The 20,778-nt window shown below is 34.9% G+C and overlaps 1 protein-coding gene across 2 annotated transcripts in view; it reads left to right on the forward strand.

Annotated features, from left to right (window-relative positions):
• The window catches only part of UHRF2 (ubiquitin like with PHD and ring finger domains 2), a 68,376-nt gene that overhangs the window by 10,792 nt on the left and 36,806 nt on the right, over nt 1-20,778 (forward strand). For both annotated transcript variants that reach the window (XR_012495715.2, XM_019727140.2), the window contains exon 3: nt 5,430-5,689. Coding sequence is in view for 1 of the 2 variants with exons in the window: in XM_019727140.2 (XP_019582699.1) it covers nt 5,430-5,689 (260 nt within the window). In the remaining variant the exon portion in view is untranslated. The remainder of the gene's footprint in view (nt 1-5,429; nt 5,690-20,778) is intronic.

The raw sequence follows: 20,778 nt of genomic DNA on the forward strand, positions 1-20,778 counted from the left end.
AACCTTAAGGCTGAAGTGTCTAACATAGATTTATTTCCTATTTTGATGAAGTTCAGTAATTGTCATAGTTATTTGAAATTTTGACTGGTAACTTTTTTTCACATAGAAGTGCTTATTTCTGGATAATTTATTCATTGAATGAATGTTTGACTCTAGTGTATGTTTGTACTAGATACTAGAATTAGGGGTAAGCAAATGATATTGCCCACTGCCTTCATGGAATATTATTAGATATTCTTTTGGGCTAACCTGGAAACGCTCAGAAGCTGCTACTTTTTTTTTTTTTCATTACTTTTTAAATTGTTTTTTAATCTAGAAGCTGCTACTTTTTAATTGATTTGTTTTGAATTTGCTTTGAATTTTGTCTGTTTTCCTTAGTGCAAGTCTTTTAATAGGAAGTACATCAAAATTCCATTAAGTTGTTTCTGGAACACTTAAAAAATGGGAGGGTTTTTGTTTGTTTTGTTTTTTGCCTTTATCTTGAATTCTTACGTATGTCACTTTTTGTAAAGATTTTCCTTTTAGACATAGAGCTTTCTATAATTAAAGTTTCTTTATGGATGAGCAAACAAATTTTAGGGCTTTTCCTCTCTTTTGCATAAAATTTTCTTTGGACCTCATAAGCAGATACAAAAAGTAAATTTTCAAATTAGCTTACTCCAAACTGACCTAGGTAAATATTTAAACTTAATACATTAAAATGAAAGTGTAATCTGAAGTTATCCAGTATCCTTCCTTTGCCAAATTTGATAACTTTTAGCAACATTTAGTCAGTTTCAGATATCTTTTCATATGTCGTAAGGAGCCAAATATTACTACCACATTTGGAGAGCCTGTGGAAGATTGTGCAGACGCTTTCCCATTGTATAACACAAATTGAACCAGTAAAATAAATTACTCTAGGAAGTAATTTATTTTCTGAAACAAGGTGGACTTTTGAAACCTGAATTTATTTTAATTCTTGTTTTTGTATATGTGGAGTTTTGTATTACTCATGTAAGATCCTACTTTGAAATGACTATCATCCTGGCCTACGTAATACCTGTTTAGAATGATGATAGTAAGCTTTAGGGTCTCGCTCTGTGTGTGGCGCTGTTAAACTTACATGTTTTCTTATTGTAGAAGATAAAGGAAAGAGGAAAATTAATGATTACAAAGTAAAAAATCATGGATATTTTAGTAATTCCCGTCTTTTGTCTACAGTGCAACTCTGATATTTAACCTTTTTGATTATAAAACTTAATAGATAATACAAAAAAGAATAGAGCTTAAAGAAATATTACGAAGTCAATATCTGTAAATACCACTCAAATTGAGACAGAAAAGCAGTACCCCCAGGAACTTACCATGTGCTCTCTTAATTATAATGATTATAACTCTCTTCTCCCTAGTTGTACCTACCTACCCAAACTTCTATGCTAATCATGTCTTTGTTTTTTATTAACTTTATCCTATTATTACCCTTTAACAACCTCTTAAGAACCTTTAACCTGTGTGTACATCCTGACTTTTCTTCTTTCTGAACTTCATGGAAATGGAACCATATTGCATTTTGATTTGTAATTCTCTGAAGAAAATGGTGTAAGGAGAGTATCATGTTCAGAGTTGGAGGAACCTTTATCAGCTTAGCTCCTACTTTCAGCTGTGTTATCTCCTGAGGGCAAGTGTATTTCACTTCTGAGCTTCATTGGAAAATAAGAGTGACTTTGTATTGTAATTTTTAAAGGAGGTAATGTACATAACAGTAAACTGCTAATAGTTTACTATGCAGAGTATGGTAATGAGACCATACTCGGAGTTTTAATGAGTCTTAGCATTGAACTTACTGATACTTAATGGAAGGAGACAATTATTTCATGTGTATGTAGTATATACTAGTTAGGTTGACACTTCATAAGGATTTTGTCACCTGATCTCAATACACGACAAAGTATGTTGTTTTATAAAGAAGCTGAGGCTAGGACAGGTTAAGTAACTCGTTCAAGTTTACACCTAGTAGGTGATAGATAAGGATGTAAACCTAGGTTTATCTGCAGAGCTGGTGTTTTCCACAGAGTATATAAAGTGTTTAGAAGCATACCCGGCATATAGTACATCCACAAATATTTGCTGTTGGTATTTTATTTTTAATGATTGCTCCTTGCATTCCATACTTCAGGGTTTTTATAGATATGTATATGTATACTGGTGTGCCAAAAAAATGTATACACATAATTTGTATTCGTCTTGTTATTGGTACATATTGATTATTACAATTTTAATAGTTTTTTCCTTTCTTAAAATGTGTATACATTTTTTTGGCACCCTCGCTGTATATGTCAAATACTTGGACATGGAAGTCTCCTTAAATGTGGCTATGTTTTGACATGAATAAATCCAGCTCTTAAGCTTAGATTTATGGGATTGGTTTTTTATTTCAACTTAGGAATTTTCAGTTTAAACACCCTCCCGCATTAAGCATGTTTTTTTCTCTTTTATGATGTTTTGTCATCTTTGGGGTGGTGGGGCTTGCTGCCTGAGGATAGACTCCCTCTTTCAGGGCTAGCTAGGAAGAGACAATAAACAACTTGTTAGCGAGCCTGCCTTTCATATACAAACCAACCAATCCGGAGTCCACAACCCAGCCAGCTCATTCATCTAACTTACATACCACCCGGTATTCCTATGCTCTAACCTCCCAGGGTCAGGTACCAGACGACTAGAGAACCACCCTTAGAGCCCAGAGCCTGCCACTGTTATTCAGATTAGCCAAATAGAAACTGTTTCCCTTGCCCTGCCTTGCCTTTTACGTGGAAAACGCAATAGTCTCTGGGCCATGCTTTCCCCTTGTTTCTTCTGAGTTCTGACCAAACCTGATGCTTCCCCCTTTTGGTCCTGCATGGCGTGCCCCCTTCTCTTGGGAAATGTAAGTAATTCTTCATGTGACATTAGCCTCTCCATGTTGTCAGTCACCTCCATAAATGAAAGTCTGTGGGTGCAGTGAGACTCCCCCCGCCACCCCCCAACACATATTCTATTTTCCTCTTGCCATCCTGTGCTTTTTTTATTGCTCTCTTCTGACTAATTTTCAGTTCCTGGTTTTTTTTAATAGACTTTACTTTTTAGAACAGTTCTAGGTTCACAGCAAAATTGAGTACCTGTACACATGCATAGCCTCCCTCACTAGCCTCATCCCTGCCAGAGGGTACATTTGTTAGACTTGAGGTACCTACATAGACACAGCGTCACCCAAAGTCCATCGTTTATATTACGGTTCACTCTTGTTGGTGTACGTTCTGTGGCTTAGGGCATATTTTTCAGTTCTTAATTTCAGAAGTGTCCTCTGTTTTCATATTAATCATACAAGTTTAAGTATTCTCTTCATACAAGTTTAATCATACAAGTTTAAGAACCATCTTCAAAACCCAGGCTATACAAAAGAGCTTTAACCTCTTTCATGCAGTTTGACCCATTCAAATTTTGCCTAACTTAGTATGTATATGTAATGTGCAGAAACTTTACTTTTGAATTTAAAAACTTCTTTCCCACAGTTTACGTGCTTTATCGTGAGTGGTTAATTATACGTATATGAAAATTTGTACTTTATAAGTTGTTTCCAGTTATAAATCTAGGGTTAATCAAAGAATGCCATACGTTTATGAGCAGTAAGTTCTCCTTTATGTGTGATGTTTAAGCAATGGCAGTATTTTTAGACTGACTTAGGTTTCTGTTAACTCTAATTGTATTGCCAAATACTAAGGTATTCAGACACTAGATCTGCTTGCTGGTTTCTTATATGCAAATTAAGTATTTCATTTGCACCTCTTACTGTTCCATAATAAGGTTTATATTGCTAAATGTATTTTTGCTGTTACTGTTTTAGTATCAACTATATACTCCATTCTCTAGAATAATTTTGTTGTACTTTATGAAACCTCTTACATTTTGATTTGCTGTGAAAGAGTAGTAGCCTCAGTTTATTCTCCGAAGTATGATAGACCTTAATTAATACTGATTGCTTTTGGTTTTAGCTAGTATGCCTCTATGAAACTAGAAGTCTCTAAACTTGTCAGTGATTATTATGGAAGAGCCCATGTCCATTTAATGGGCAGAGTTAATTTATGAAATGTACAAGTATACCATGTTCCATCTCTGATTCTTTGTTATGTCTAGCCTTGTTGGCCCTTAGGTCTTTTCCTTTTCACGTCGACTCTTCATTCTTATGTTACATTGAACCTTTTATGTCTTTCAAGATGTTTCATTTCTATAATGTTCATTACATATAGCTCCTATGGTAGAGTATTATACCTCTTCTGATACTGATAGTTAATAATTTTTGGTTTTGTCTGTATTCCCTCTACCCTTATTAGCTTGGTGGTTTGAAACCTTTTCATGTTTTTGATACCTTATTTCTAAGTTTGTTTGCTTAGCCTTTGAGGAGCCTATTTAACTATCTTGTCATCTTGTCACCAAGCTTCATGATATAGTGGCAAGAACATAAACTTCAAGGTCAAGATGTCTTCAAATTCTGGCTTTACATTTCATTAGCTTTCACTTGGAGCAAGTTAACTTGTCAGCCTTTGTTTCCTTATCTTGTAAAATAGGAATTATTAATTATTAAGGTTGTTAAGAGTTAAGTAAAGGAACCTTGTCTAAATAAAGGTCTTGACCTTTAGACTAATTTCCTCAGATTTTTTTAGGAGAGGATTTTTTTTTTTTTTTTTTAAATAAACCAGCTTCTATGTTATAACTCTTGTACACTCTGTTTTCCTTTTGTTAGATTGCACGGTTTAGTTCTGGATCATCCACTAGACTAGACTACATCTGTTTTGCATCTTATAGCTCTGTTCTTTTTATAGTTCACCTTTGTTCTTTGAGGTACTTAATAATGCATTTGCTAGTGAGTTACTAATTCGTGGTAGAACTTACCCCATTTTGTATAGATGGGTTCACTAGGTTCTTCCCTTTGTATGTTTGCATAATTCCTTTATTTTTGAGTTTTATTTTCTTTTTAATGCTTTACTGTTTTCTGGTTGGACTGATTGTGTAAATTCTCTTTAGGATTCTGAAGAAATTAATGGAACAAATTAATAACAGTCATAACGCTTTAAAGTCCTGGCTTTTTGTTAGTGACATTCTTATTGAACGACTTGCAAAAACACTCTTGAGTACATAAGAATTATATTTTTTAAAGTCTAATGTAGATATGGGAGCACTTACAACACCTATTTCACTAGAGGAAATTTGGAGGAAAGTTAATTTTCATACTAGTAAATCACAGGTTTGACGGTACAATTCAAATAGAATAGTTTTGATGTAATCTTTGAAATTAAGCCTGAGTGGCTGTAAATATTGTTAACCACAACCATAAAGATAACTTGAGGTATAGTGAGGTTTTTGAAGCAATAGATGAAATTAAGCTTCATTAACTAATTTTCAACTTTTTTTAGGTAAATGAATTGGTGGATGCCAGAGATGTCGGCCTTGGTGCTTGGTTTGAAGCACGTATACATAGTGTTACTAGAGCTTCTGATGGACATTCACGTGGCAAAACTCCACTGAAGAACGGCAGTTCTTGTAAAAGGACTAATGGAAATGTAAATCATAATTCCAAAGAGAAAACAAATAAATTGGACAATGTACCCTCTACATCTAATTCAGATTCTGTTGCTGCTGATGAAGACGTTATTTATCATATCGAGTATGATGAGTAAGTGCGTGTGCTATTGAGGACTTCATTCGTGTGTTTGTTTGTAGAAGCAAAGCCTTCTGTTTCAAGAGTGTTTTCAAATACTAGTCTTTCTGAAGAAATTGTTTAGGGGTCTGTTCAGTCTATTACCATTTATTTGTTTGTTTGTTTGTTTTGTTTGTTTAGCAGTTGTAATATAATAAGGGCTCCTTAACGCTCCATCATCTCTGGCTTCTAAGTGGTTTGTTGTATTAAGAACTTGATTCTAATACTGAATTATCATTTTCTTTACCTGTTTTCAAAATCTCACTATACAAGTTACTATTGGGGCAGACTTAGTATTTATTCAACACACTAAATGAATTTTAGTCCTCACTCAAGTGATACTTCAATATGAATGGAAAATATGCTGCCAAAACTTTACTGAGTGGAAGAATTCAAGATCCTAAAGTGGTTGTGGTTTTTTTGTTTTTTTTCTTATCCTACTACAAAGTGGTGGTATAAAAGATTTTGGTGTCAACTCAGATTTTCAGGATACTTGGAAAGGGTCAAAAGTAGATGCCTTTAATCTTAACTTTTTTGATACTTTTTAAATTGTTGTGAGTAACTTGCACCATCCTGGTTTTTAGAACCAACAACTAGAATGAGTGTTAAGATCTGGGATTGCCCATGACTGACACTAGTGTTAAATCGATGTGTTGATAATAATCAGTCTCTGGGTTTCTTATTGCCGTGGCAAAGAGGCAAGATACTGTAGTGGGGGGGGGGACTTTTGCTATCTGTATATCTGCTGTCACCAATTAGAATTCTTGATTTACTTTGAGTTTTATTTCTCGGAGAATGGAAGAAACAACTAGGAAAACTGCTACCTGGGACCTGATTTTATACTGGTCAATAAAGGAGTTATTGTTTGGCAAAAAATACTGTACATGGCACAGCATAGAAATAGGGTAAGAAGCTTTAAACACGACATGAACTAAGGTTTATTCAATTTTTACAGTTTTAGGGGCTGTTAGTTTGGGAGTAAAACCTTCCAAGAGATAGGCCTGATATAATATTAGAGCACAAATCACAGTTCCTTAGTGTTTGGCTTTTTTTTTTGGATATAAGAAATTTGTCTTGATTAGAATGAATGTTAGTAAATCCAACATGCATGAGAAGACTAAAATTATCTTTCCTAAATAATTTTACATGACTGAATTAAATATTTCAGTGCTGACAACTTAAAGATATGAAAGCTGAACTTTCTTTGAGAAATAAAAGGTAACAGAAGCTTAGTGGTAGATAAATGTCATTCACATCTTTACAAAGAGAAAAGGACTATATAAAATTGAGTATAAGATAAATAGATGAGCTTCTAGGTAAGAGTACCAAATAACAAAAGACTAGTGTAAGCACCCAATGTGGATGTGATAACAAATCCTGTTAAAGTTTAATTCTTCATGGTAATTAGAAAAGTAAGTTAGAAACTATGGTAAAGTACATGTTGATTTCAGTAAGTTATTAAACTAGTTCTTACTTGGATGGATGATGATGCATTGGAGAGAGCTTTTGGAGTGGTGTGGCTTACGCAGTAGAAACGGACGTTTTTATTGAGTAGTCAGCTCCAAGTGAGTCAATAGAATGTGGCTATCAAACAGCTATATCGAAAGGATGTTTTTTAGAAGTAAGATATCTAGAACAAGGCCAGTGGTGCTGCTGTTGTAGTGGGCTGGTTCCCTGCTTAGAATATTGTTTTCCATCCCCTGTGCTTTAAGAACAATCCCAGCACGACCTGGCGCGTCTTCAGAGTAGAACCCAAAATGTAAAAATGTAAAACCATCAAGAGTAGCTGAAGGAACTAGATATTTAGCTTGAAAAGACTTGGATCATGCTAGCTTTCATATTTTAAAAGCTCTGTCTAGAAGGAAGTTCTGTAAAACAGAAGTTTCAGGACAGTGTAAACTTCTTACCAGCCACATCTTGAAAAGTAGCCAATAAACAAGCATTGGCCATCTTCAACCATAGACTGGGAACATCAGTAGAGACATTACATTGCAAGAAAATTTATGAGGTTAGACTGATTGGATTAGATGACCTCTAACTTCTGTACAACTTTTACTTCCAAGACAGTATTTCTCAGGTAACGTTTTCGTACTTTAACTTAGTAAATAAGCTTTAAGTACTTAATAGGCTATATCCCATGTCATTTATGACACTGATTAAGTATTATTATTTTCCTCAATAAAATAACTTCATTTTTCTCCTACCTAGAGTAAATTGAAAGTAATCTTTGAAGATAAGTTGAAAGTAAATTGAAAATTAATCTGCTTCATTAATAATCATATCTCCAAACCTCTGAGTATAACAGTGCAATTTGAGCAAGCTGTCATTTAGCCAAGGCAGGGAGGTATCATACATGGGACCCCAGGCAACCTGCGTGAAGAATTCTTTTGGGATATGCAGTGTTTGTTAGTTTAAAATGGCACTGTTTAAAAGCTATTTCTATAGTGACCTTACACGTCTAACAGGCTAGATGAATTCTCAGTCATTGAAATGAACTTTGTTAAAACATTTGCTGGTTCAGAACAAGAAATAGTTATATAGGCTCTTGCATCTTCCACCCCCTCTAGCCAGAGCAGAGTTAAAAACATACTGTTCATCTCTGAGGAATGATAGGTATTACAGATTTATAGTATGTAATAGGTAGAGAGGTTTCTTAACCTCCAGAAGGCCAAATAAGATCTAGTAGTGGACATCATTTATTTCCTAATGTTTCTTTGTTTTTCCTCAGAATTACGGATACAAACATTGTAAGTTCATGAAAAGCAGGTTATGTTAAGAGATTGGTTTGAAATGTTTCAAAGTTGAATTTTACTGTTTGTAAGGGTCCCTTTTCTGTAGATTCCTAATGAACATAGACTAAATTGTTGAGGGCGTCTTGTGAAGATTTTGTAGTTTGTCAGTCATAAGGCCTAGGTTAGGCTTGTCAGCTTTGATTCACATCTTATGCAAACAGTATAAAATAAACATGGAGTTAACATCAAAGTGCCTGGTACAAAGTAGATATTGTGGTGTTTTCTTCCTGATTGCTATGCTGTACTACTTATCGGTTGTCACCTTGGTCTTAGCAAAGGTCTTGTATTTTTAGAACTTAGCCAGCCTAGTAAGTACTTGGGGAGAAAGAGTTGGCAGTAGGAATATTAAATTTAGACTTCAGAGATTTAGATTCTAAACGATTCTTAAATACTCCTTAAGGTTTTTAAAAGCACCCTGTTAGCAAGCATACACAACTTGGATGTGAGAGCTGCCTTTTTTCCCTCCAAAAGCCATCATTACAGGGGAGAGACTATGCGTGGTCGAAACCTGTTTTTAGTGGTATTTTGGACAGAATAAAAAAGGGAAGGGATTCAGCAATGAGCAAATGTCGGTAATATAGGCAATTATAAATCATGCAGTGGTTAAGTGGTCAATTAAAGAAATAAAAGGAGGGAACATTGATTTTACCTTATCTTGTAGTAAGCTTGTACTGTATACTCCATAGCTTTCTACAAGTTGTATTTATTCCCATAAATTATCCTCTCAACAGTTAAGGTACTTAGAGTTTAAAATTTTGAGGGCCTTGAACATCTAAATTCACAAAGCTTTGACTGTGATCTTGTAGAGACCCTGAATCATTGTGACGAAGACACATGATGTTAACTGAAGGGAAGTGTAGTAGACTTGGAAAAGGACAATCATTTTCTTCGTATTTCTAGTAGGCTAATATGTCTGTGGCATAACTTACAGCGGTTTAGATTTGTGTGCCAAACTCTGAGCTAACTTTTTATATGGATGCTCATGTAATCTTTAGCATAAATATAACGTTAGTTACATTAACTACCATATGAAGAGACCGAGACTCAATTATCTTTAAGTTGCGAAAGGTCACACCTATTACATGATCTGACTCCAGAGTCTATAGTCTGGCAATAATATGCAATATTGCCGCTCAGCCTAAACATGGTATATGTGGAATTGGTAGTAGCTTACACTTCTATTGCCTTCAAAGGTCAACCATTTTGTATGACTTCTAAAGATTTGTTTTAGACTTTGGGATTTAAAGGAGGCAACAAACATACAACTTCTGTTGAATTAAACCCTAGTTACCCTGTTTCCCTGAAAATAAGACCTAGCCGGACCATCAGCTCTAATGTGTCTTATTTTATAAGACTCCATCTTATAGTAAAATTAGACAGGGTCTTATGTTAATTTTTGCTCCAAATGATGCATCAGAGCTGATTTTCCAGCTAGGTCTTATTTTCAGGGAAACACTGTATGTAAGCAACTGTGGCCACCCTGTTGAACTTAATCTTTAGTTATCACTTTGGCTGCTTTATCAGCAGATAAAGGTTAAAATCCTTTTGTCCTAAGAAACATCTTTTCTCAGTGGATTTGGTTTAGATTCATTTTAATTAACTAGATAGTGGTTCTCAACCCTGGCTACACATTACTTGTCTAGGAAGCTTTAAAAAATACCGGTGCCTGGGACCTACCCCAAGAACTTCTCGTATGATTGGTCTGAGGGACCTCCGCATTGGTGTTTTCAAAAGTTTCCCTGCGCTTCTAATATGCAGCCATGGCTGAGAACCACTAACTCAGACCAGTGGTGCTCAAGTGTAGTCTTGGCGGAACATCAACATCAGCATCACTTACTAGAAATGCAAGTTCTTGGGCTCACTCCAGACATAATTCAATCTCTGGGGTGGCCCAGGAATCTGTGTTTTAATCAGTCATCAGGGTGATTGTGACACACACTCGAGTTTGCGAACCACTCATTGATAGATTGCTTTTGGCCCAGACTTATCAATTGTTATCAGGTACCTACCTGCTACTAAGAACAATAGGGGAAAGGGGTTGATAATGACAGTTTAACTAAATATAATAAATCTATTTTATTAAAGGCCAAAGACCTGATGAATCTGAGTGTTCATCCTTATTTTACTGCATGTCTAGGGGTTTATGGCTTGCTGACTTTCCATTTTGTTTCCCTGTAGACAAATTATTAGAATTAAGTCTTTCTAAAAGAAATTGTATTTCATTCAAGCTAAATGATCTGTATGTAACTTTAAATGAGGGACTATTTTCCACTATGCAGTTTTTATCTGTATTAACTTTGCATAGAAAGCAATGTCCATAATGTGTTTGTGGGGAATTTATCTATTATGATCTGTTGGTAAAATTCTTGAATGGGAGAAAATACTCTGTAATAGTTGAATTTTTGTTCTGAGATCTAGTCCTGGTTTTCCTGTTTAATGAGGCTCTTGAGTATACCAGTCAGTCATTGTAAGACAAGCTTTCTGAACTTGACCTAGTGTGGAACAAGATCTCAAAATCTCCCGATACCTTCTTGTTTCTAAGGATTCAACATGTACCTTTAGTACTACAGGTCAGTTAAAAAGGTGAATTTGGGCATGCTATTCTTGTTAGTGATTTGCTTTCTTTAATTGCTTTATTAAATTTAGTTGTTTAATTTAGAGATCTTGATTTATAAATTTTAGCTGATTTCTATAAAGAGAAAAAGCAAGTTAGAAAACACCCAGTAGTCTGAACAAGGAGTATATATATTTAAAGAAGGAGAATGCTTATGAAAGTTATTTTATTTCTCAATCCTATCTTAAGAATGAATAATTATTATCTGTAGCTAAGCAAAATTGAGACCTTTAAACATGAGTAAATGATTGCTAAGAGTTTTCATGACATAAAAATTGCTATATGATCTTCCATGCTCTATAGTGTTCACATTAAAATAGAATTGTTAGTTTTCCTCAGAAACAAAAATTCTTTTGTTTTGACTTTTTAGTAAATTATTCCCAAGTATCCTTTTAAAGTATAGTAACTTAAGCCAGTAATTCTCTTATTAAAATAACACTATGTACCAGGTACCGTACAAGTAGCTTACCTAATTACCTCATGTAATCCTCATTAAAAACTCAGTGAAATAGATACTTTTTATGTGTAAAGTAAGAATAACTAGAATTTAGAGAGATTAATTTGCTCAATGTTGGACAGCTAATAAGTAATGTGGTAGATCTGGATTCAGAAAAGCACATACTTGGAACCACTCTATCATACTATCTCTCATTTTAAGAGACGCATGCTTTTAAAATAAAATAATGTACATCATATAGGATTGTTAACATAATTTAGAAATTTTCTGTAAATCTCTCCAGTTATGATGCTTTTGCAGAACTGATACCTTTAACCGCAGGTTCTCTACCTGTCTTTAAAAGCCTGTGTGATTTTTTTTCTTTCGGGAGAATTCATAGCTCTTTAGTATTAGAAAGATTTTTAAACCAAATAGGTTAAACTACTTTTAAAACAGTATCAAGTCACTACCATGGTATTGAAATCAAATGGAAATGTCATAACATCACTTAGGATTTGGAGGATAACTTAGGCTGTAACTAAAAGCTAATGTCTTAAGATGATGTCATTGCTCACAGTATTCTTTAAGATTTTTCAAGCTATTCTCAGCCTGTGATGCGTGCTATAGAGTAGGTTTAATTATGGCTACTTCAAATAGAAGTCAGGGAGCCAATTCTGAGTAAAATCAAGTGGTATTTTGAGCAGTTTTTCTATAAAATAACAAAACTGATTTTCTTGAAGATTGATACAGCAATCTATTGCTAAAGGAGTCCCAAAAATGTAATGATTTTTAGGTTTAATGGTAGAAAAGGAGTAGGAGATTTTTCTTTAATCAAGCCAAAGTGTCATGTTGATCTTGAGTACAGGGACCTGGAATGAAAGGTTTAGTTCCAGAACCCCGGTGCAGTGACCAGTTTGCTTCTTGGTTGTTACTAACATACTTATCTACCAAAGACATATTTCCTCTAACTTTATGACTTGGCAGCATTCTGAATGGATAACAATCAAAAGGAGGATGGAAGACGTTAGACAGGTCTGTGACCTTACCATTTCTCTCTTATTGTGTTATAAGATCACTTGGTACTTAGAAAAATGACTTTACAGGTAACAGTTGATTTCACCTTTTCAAATTTATATGTCATCTCCTTACATCAGTGTTTCTCAAAAAGATGGTCAGCAACACTCCAGATTCACCCAGGTAAGGTGTTTAAAATGCAGGTTCCTGAGGGACACCAGACCCCACCCCCACTTCCTACATGGGGTGGGTCTGAGGTAGGGCCCAGGAATCTGCTTTTCAAACAGGTACCCCAGGGGCCTGTTAAGTATTCACAGCAGGGGTTCTCTTTCAGGCTGTATTGTTCAGGCATTAGAATCAGAATTTGGTTTGAATTGTAGATCTTTGGTTTATTGGTAAGTTTTTTGTTTAGTTGGAATTCTTTCAGCCTTAATTTCTTCATCTGTAAATATCTGCCAGACTTATGTTATTTTTTCCTAATAATCTTGAAAAGTACCCAGTAATAATAGAATCAGACTTTCTGGTTTTCATTTATTTATTAATAAAGCCAGGTTATTTTGGTAAGTACTCTTAAATAATACAGATTTATCTTTGGCATAGGTATTTTTTAACCTAATATTGTTTTCACCATTATCAAAACAGTTATTCACCATTGTTAATGTGTTCTACAAATGAGATTTATTTCCATGTAATATGTAAAGTGCTACTGTAAGCAGTTTTAAGTAAGTTGTGAGTAAGCTTTACATTTAAGGTGTGAAACTTAGTGATGTTATCTATTAGATTAAGAAATGCTTTCTTTTTGCATGTGGTGTGTCATTAAAGATTTGCTAAACTAGAACATGCCTCCAGATGAATGGTGTCCTTATTTAAGTATATTAGTGCCAGGAAGCCATATTTTAAATGAAGGTTTCAATTGATGCTACTTTGCTTAATACAGTTTTAGTCTTCTAAAATTATTAGCTTACAAGCCACCTAAGAAAATGTATGTAGTTTTACTATTTTATAATGAACCTGTCTTTTTAAATAGTGCTTAATCGATTTCCATGAAATTTAATTCTCCAGACTTAATGTTTGTTTTGTCAGTTGAAAACAAAGTGAGTTTAGGCTAAGATGTTACATAGTTAAGGATAACCAAAAACTGCTCCTCTGAAGGATAGCTCTAAAAGACATCCAAAGAGTAGTTGAAGCAATAAAAGTGTTACTGGGAAAGCTTAAGATTAGGTATATGTATGGATTATTTGATAATACAGACTTTATAACACCAAAGTGGTTCTAAACTCTCAGGGATGCAAAGTAGCTAACTAGAATAATTTATCTTATACCTATATTAGAATAATACCTTGACTTCAGGTTCTAAGAACAAGAGGTCATGTAATACAAGAGAAAAAGGACCCTATTTTCATTCTTCCATAGGTATTGGCTTTGCTCTCAGCACAGTGTAGATAAAATTGGCCTGCATACATTCTCACCTCTCTGTGCTTCAGGTCTTTGTGGATATCTTGAGCCCTGTTTTAGAGTTGTTCAGGCTTCCAACACTTCTAAAATATTTCATACAGTCTCCTGCACAGTTTTCTTCAGTGCAAATGCTGAAAGAAATCAGCTGCTTGGACCAGCTTGCACTGGTTATCTTCAACCATACATTAAACCTCACGGGAGGAGGGAAATGCTGTGTTGGGAATTCCCTATATTTGAAACGACTTTCTCTTGAGTACTGTTATAATTAGCAGTTCAGCTGACTACACGTTTTTCATTTTTTAAGAACACCAAGAACATTAAAAAGCCCTTTTCTTACTACTTCTGCGTAGAATTCTGTGGTCCCATACATCTGGAACTGTCTAGATCAAGGTTTCTCAAGGAAGAAGAGGCGACAGAGCAGAATCAAGGGGATCTTTTTGAAATACAGTGGTCACAGTTTATTATAGTTGATGAAGAGCTTTAGTTATATAAAAGCAGACTTTTCTATTTAATGAGTTGATTGTTTCCAAATATTTGTCGGCCTGGTATATTCTAAACACACTTTAAAGTTTGAACACAGGTGCTCCTCAATGAAAACTGGGTGTTTTACAGTGTAAATACTGTGATAGAAATATGCACACCTTCCTTTTAGATTGCCTAGAGCTCTGAGTGTACAAGATAGAAAAGATACTTCTGTATTCCTGAAGGAGAACAGGATGCCAAGGATAAAGTCGTAGAAGATGAGGGGTTACCTGAGGGGAGGTTCGTATGGCTGGAGTGTAGGAGGTGTACGGTGAGTAGTAAGGTGAAACTAAAGGTGAACGAAGATTTCCAGGTAAACATGGCAGATTAAGTTGGATGTTTGTTTCCACTTCTTAAACCCTCCTAGAAGACAATAAAAGAATAAATGCATAAACTCCCAATGATAAAAAAATGGGATAGAAATAAAAGACAGAAGAGAAAACAACAAAATTTTGGAAGGTAAGAAACTAAAGGGTAAATGACGCCTAATTTAGCAGGCCAGAGAAAGCTGAAATCTAAGGATGTGAAGCCAACAAGCAAGAAAAATGGCATTGAATCTTTGGGAGGCTCAGGCCTTGGACTCACCACGTACCTTGGAGGTAGGCACATGGAATAAAACTGAGAACAAGAGGATTGGTTAATTTATATAAAAGAGCATTTAAACCACTCCCACCCTACTCAAGATTTAAACCAAGAAAGAGGAGGGAATAGTATTTGGGAACTAGGATTCAACATAGGACGTAGTGAAAGGAGATCCCAGCATGACAGCTGTGAAACAGGTCTGGGCCTACAGAGCAAGCTGTTCAGGTTAGGACAGGACAGAGGTCTCTAAAAGAGATGTCATGAAGCCCAAAAGATGAGTTTCTGAAATGTCTGAACGCAGAGGAGTTTTACAACTGGTAGAATGGAGATAATACTACTAGGTATATAGAAAACTAAGCAAATAGGAACTAAAAAGCACTGAGTACTCTATGGAAAACAAAACTGTGGAAGAAGACAATTATAGCATACTGTATTATTTAGCTGTGAATATTTAGTCAACATGTAAAAAGTTTTGTGAAAAAAGACTGATTTTCACAAGCAGTTTGGTTTGTACAATGTGTTTAAGAGCAAGAAAAAGTTGGTCAATATAAGCGTATGGGTCTAGAGCCAGATGATCAGTTTGAATCATGCCTCTGCTTATAGCTGTCTAAACAACTCATTTTGCTTCTGTGCCTCATCTGTATAATAGGCATAGAACAGCTGCTGCCTCTACTTAGAGTTGTGGAACACTTAGAGCCGTGCCTTGTGTTAGCAATTATGAGGGAGAGGAGGGTAGAGGCAAATGAACTGTACGGAGGGATGGGTAGAATAACAGTTTAAAGTAAAACGCAAAGTCTAAGTGTGTTCCTTAAAAATACGGCGGCAAATAAGAGAAATAGCTAAGCATTGAAAATGATTGCATCTAGGAAACGAGTCAGGAGTGTAGTAGGCCGGGGCAGGAGGCTGCTTGTCCTCGTTATAAGCTTTGATGGTTAACTTTTTGAATTTTATACACGTACAGGAAAACTTCAAAAAGTAGAAGGAGCCTTTTGTTTGGATTTTAACTTGAACTACAAAACATTTTATTTTTGTAAAAATCTTTAAATTTATGCAGAGAACGGTATGGTGAACCCATCACCTAGCTTCAGCCATTGTGAACCCGTGGCCAATCTTGTTTAATCTATAGCAGCATCCCCAAGCACCACCGGATTATTTTGAAGCCAGTCCCAAACCATATACCATTTCAACCAGAAATGGCTTTAGCAGGTATGGTGGGTGCACTGCTCAGAACTCTCTTCAAGAACTTGCTGACCAGCTGCAAGAAGTGAATGCAGTTAGCTGACAACTTTTAATCACAGCATTTTTGAGATCTGCCAATGTTTGAGCCAAGGCCACACTCTTCCTGGCATCCCACCCTGTAGCCAGTGACTAGGTATGGCAGCAGTTCTAGGGCCTGGCAATTTCTGCCCAATGTAGGACCCTGTGGTCCGTCTGCACCAAAGCTCACCAGTGGACTCACCAAGACTTAGTCAGACTTTGTCATGCTTTGTCATGCCCAATCTTTTATTTCCTTTCAAAGTGACAGCATTATGGTCTAAGGGCTTTTGCTACCGAGTCCTGTCTTTTTCTCCCTGTCTTTCATAGGCTCATCTTCATCTTGACATCTTCTCAGAGCGTTCAACTAACAAAAGATCTAAAAGGATCCTTCTTCAAGTGTGCAAAAGAGCTAACATGTTAGACCTGAAACTATGTTTTAAAAGGTCTGTTTGTGTGGTTGACCTGTGGCTGGTGTTTGGGAACTCTTGTTTCAGGAGGATTTGCATCATTCCCTGACAAGAATGGCTCACTGTGCCTAAACTGTTTGTGTAAACAGTATGGTTTATGCTGAACACCTGCTTCTGGGAGTCTGGAATTTTGGTATGTGCTAGGCAGCGAGTGCTTATGTGACCAGCCCCTGATAAAAATCTTGGGTGTTCTTTACATCTGTAGTAGGTAATATTTACATATGTTATAATTTGTTGCTGGAGGAATTAAGCATGTTTTGTGTGACTCCACTGGGAGGATTCTTTGAGTTTGCACCTAGTTTCCTCTGGACTTCACCTCATGTGTCTTTTTCCTTTGCTGATTTTGCTTTGTATCCTGTCACTATAGTAAATTGTAGGCATGGGACCAACTATATGCTGTCCTGTAAAAATGAGTCCTGTAAGTTCTAGCAAATCACTGAACCTGAGGATAGGCATGGGGACACTAACACATTAAAAAAAAAAAAAAATCTAACATGAAATTCATAATGATTCCTTAATATCAAATAGCCAGTTAATGTTCAGACTTTCTTAATTGTCTTTTTAAAAAACATACTTAGGTGGTTCAAATAAGGATCAAAAACAAGATCCATCCATTACATTTAGTTGATAGGTTAAGTCGCAACCTACAGATTCCCCCTACTTTTTTTTTTCCCCTTGCTATTTATTTGTACAAGGCAAGTGACAGTTTATTCAGTTTTCCCATCATCTGGACTTCACTGATTACATGCCTATAATGGTATTAAAATGTTTCTCTGTTAATGTTAGTTTTCTGAAAGCTTATACTTACATCTAGAGGTTTGATTGGATTCAGATTGTATTATTTAATAAGACTAGTTGAGAGATAGTGTTTACTTACCGATATGGCATTGGGAGGCACATACTGCCTGCTTCACTTTTGTGGTAAGATTTCAGAAGTCGTTGGCCCAATCCATCTATTATGAAATTTGCTACCAGCTTTTAATGGTTTTAGCAGCCATTAATCTTTATGTATGTCCACTGTTTTCATTAAGTGTTGCAAAAATGGTGATATCGCATTGTCTTCATTGATTAACTATTATTCTTTCATAAATAACCAGTTGGTTCATATATGAAAGGTCAGATAAGTGATTCATTCTTGAACTTTTTCGGTGTTCAGAGTGAATAAGTTCCCTAGCATCCTCCAGAGGTTGGCCAGTGAGATTTTTACTTTTAAGTATCATTATGAACTGTTAGATTTTAACACTTGTAATCTAACTCAGAAATTGTCCCATCTCTGGCCTGTGAAAACTCCTTCAAGTTGAACGTGACATAATGGTTTTAAAGAGCTGCTTTGCATTCAGGTGCAAAAGAATGTCCCAAGCTAGTTTTCTACTTCCTGCCCAGGTTTGGATTCAGCCATTTCTTCAAGGAGCCCTAGTATTTTTTAGTTAGAGATGCTACTTAGAGCACATAGTCTGGGCTGCTCATTGATACTTGTTTGATCGGGTTTCTAGGTCTCATGGGACACAGCTAGGAAATACTTAAATACACCATAGGTTTATGTTGTTATGGCCAATTAAATATGGAGTTAAAGGGTTATAATTTAATCTTCTATTTACTTTTTTTTACCTTATCTTGAAAATCATGGTTCCTAATAATACCATTGATTTGCTTTATCCTACTCATAGTTTTAGACGAGCAGTACTAATATTGCAAACAATATGATTACTGAAAAGTGGGTTTTTTGTTTTGTTTACTTTATGTCCTAAGGAAATCACTCCATTGGGAATATATAGTTAATTTAGTTATTTTCAAGTCACTTGTAATATTTCCTGTCTGTATAGTTAAGCCATCAATTGTGTACTTTTGTTTCATTTTGCTTTTAATTTTTAGGGATTTGTCACATTTTGTTAATTATGTTTTATAATTATATGAAACACTACATGATTCTATAGGTAAATCTCCATTCTACAGGTAAATCTCCAAATCAAGGTACATTAAAAGAAACACTGTCCATCCTGGTTCCTACTACCCTGTTTGTTAATAGTAACCATATTTATTAGTTTTGGTTTACCTTTCTGTTTCAAAATATAATGGTGTGTGTATAATTATATATATACTCACATATATTTGTATGTGTACATATGCAAGTGTATATGTACCATCTTTTGCTGTGTATAATGTGCACACTTTTACCCAAATTTGTTAGGGAAAAATAAGGATGTGCATTATACATGGGTAGTACTAATTCCATTTCCCTGAAAGTTTGGGCCAAAAACTTGGTGTGTATTACACATGGGAGTGCATTATACACGGCAAAATACAGTATACTCAATATTTGTATTTCTGTACACATTAGGTAAAACACACACTGTAAATGTTGTTTGCATATTGCTTTTTTAAGTTAACATATCCATATATATCACTCCATAGCAGATAATCATATTCCTTTTCTATACAAGCATAATATTCCATTATATAATTGTATCATGTTATTTTAAGTGGTTTCCTATTGTGAACATTTGGTTGTTTCTAGTTATATTACAGATAGTGTAGCTATGAACAGACTAGTGTAGTGTCTTTTCATGGAGATTTTTGTTATTAATGTTTGGGTGGATTCCTAGAAGTGGGATTCCTGAATTAAAAGGTAAATATATATGCAGTTTTTCTAGCTGTTTCTTAATTCCTCTTTACAAGGGTACAGTACCACTTTTAGTCCCATCAGTAATGTACAAGAATACCTGTTTCCCACAGCCTATGAACATACTGTTATCGAACTTCACAAACTATTTTAGGTACATCTGTGGTTTAGAATCTTTGGTAAAAGTATGATACGTACTGTAAGGTATGATCCTAAAAACAAGGAGATGTGTTGGGCCTTAACAGTAGAATCAGAGAAATGCAGGTCTTAATGGGGTATAGTTACATTAAAGAAATGTTACAGGTATAGCATAAAAAGGACTTAGTAACTGGGTGGGGATATTATGAGGAATTGGGGATAACTCCTAATTTTCTGGGACTATGCAAAGTTTCCTCTAGAGAATATTGAGCATCAGCAGATTATGGGATGGGGGGAATTCCATCTTGGATGCTTTGAATTTCAGGTCTTCTGAGATATCGGTGTTAGAAATGTAGTTGGATATGTGACTTTAGTAAGTGTGGTTTATGTGCCCCTTCCATGTTTTTTTAAATAGCAATTGACTTAACATCTCTTTGACTAGAATGAGAAAAATGTTTTATTTTCATGAAATTGTTTACAGAATTACTGTACACATATAGAGTATATGTACATATTCTCTATAATATAATTCTGTTCTGAAATCTTACTAAATATAATCATACAATATAATTGTGTTCTAAGTTGCTAAAATTTAGTTCCAGGGCAAACAGAGCTTACATTCCCTTGCTCTGATGTATGGAATGATTTATTTTGCTTTATCTCCAGTAAACATGATTTTATATATAATTTTAAAACTTTAAGTTTTCTACTTTGTTCAAAATATTTCCATTTTTGGTGTCTAATTTTGCAAACGTAGGCAAATAAGTGTAGAATATTTTGCCGTTGAAATATGTTTTTTCACTGTATTAAGTATACAGAAATACATGATAATAGGACATCAAAATATAATTTTCACATTACAGTTGAGGAAAGAATCTCATATAAGAAAAAAGCTTTCTATCCTATGTGGCCTTAAGAATATTGAGGCAGGAAACAAATTCACAACTTTAGAATTAGAAAAACCCTAAAATATCTAGAGTAACTTTTTTGTTTTATAGGTTATTTTCTGACAGATCAATGTAAAACAACATGAAAAGGACCTGTAAATTTAGGTTTGACCATTAAAAATGGAATTGAAATGGGAAAAGAGTAGAACCATAGACATGACTTTGTACTTGTTAGATTTTCTTTAGGATTATTTCTGTGATAATAACAAAATATCAACAAC

This window comes from Rhinolophus sinicus, chromosome 16 (genome assembly GCF_057876585.1).
Source record: "Rhinolophus sinicus isolate RSI-liver-muscle chromosome 16, RSI-T2T, whole genome shotgun sequence".
Lineage (NCBI taxonomy): Eukaryota > Metazoa > Chordata > Mammalia > Chiroptera > Rhinolophidae > Rhinolophus > Rhinolophus sinicus.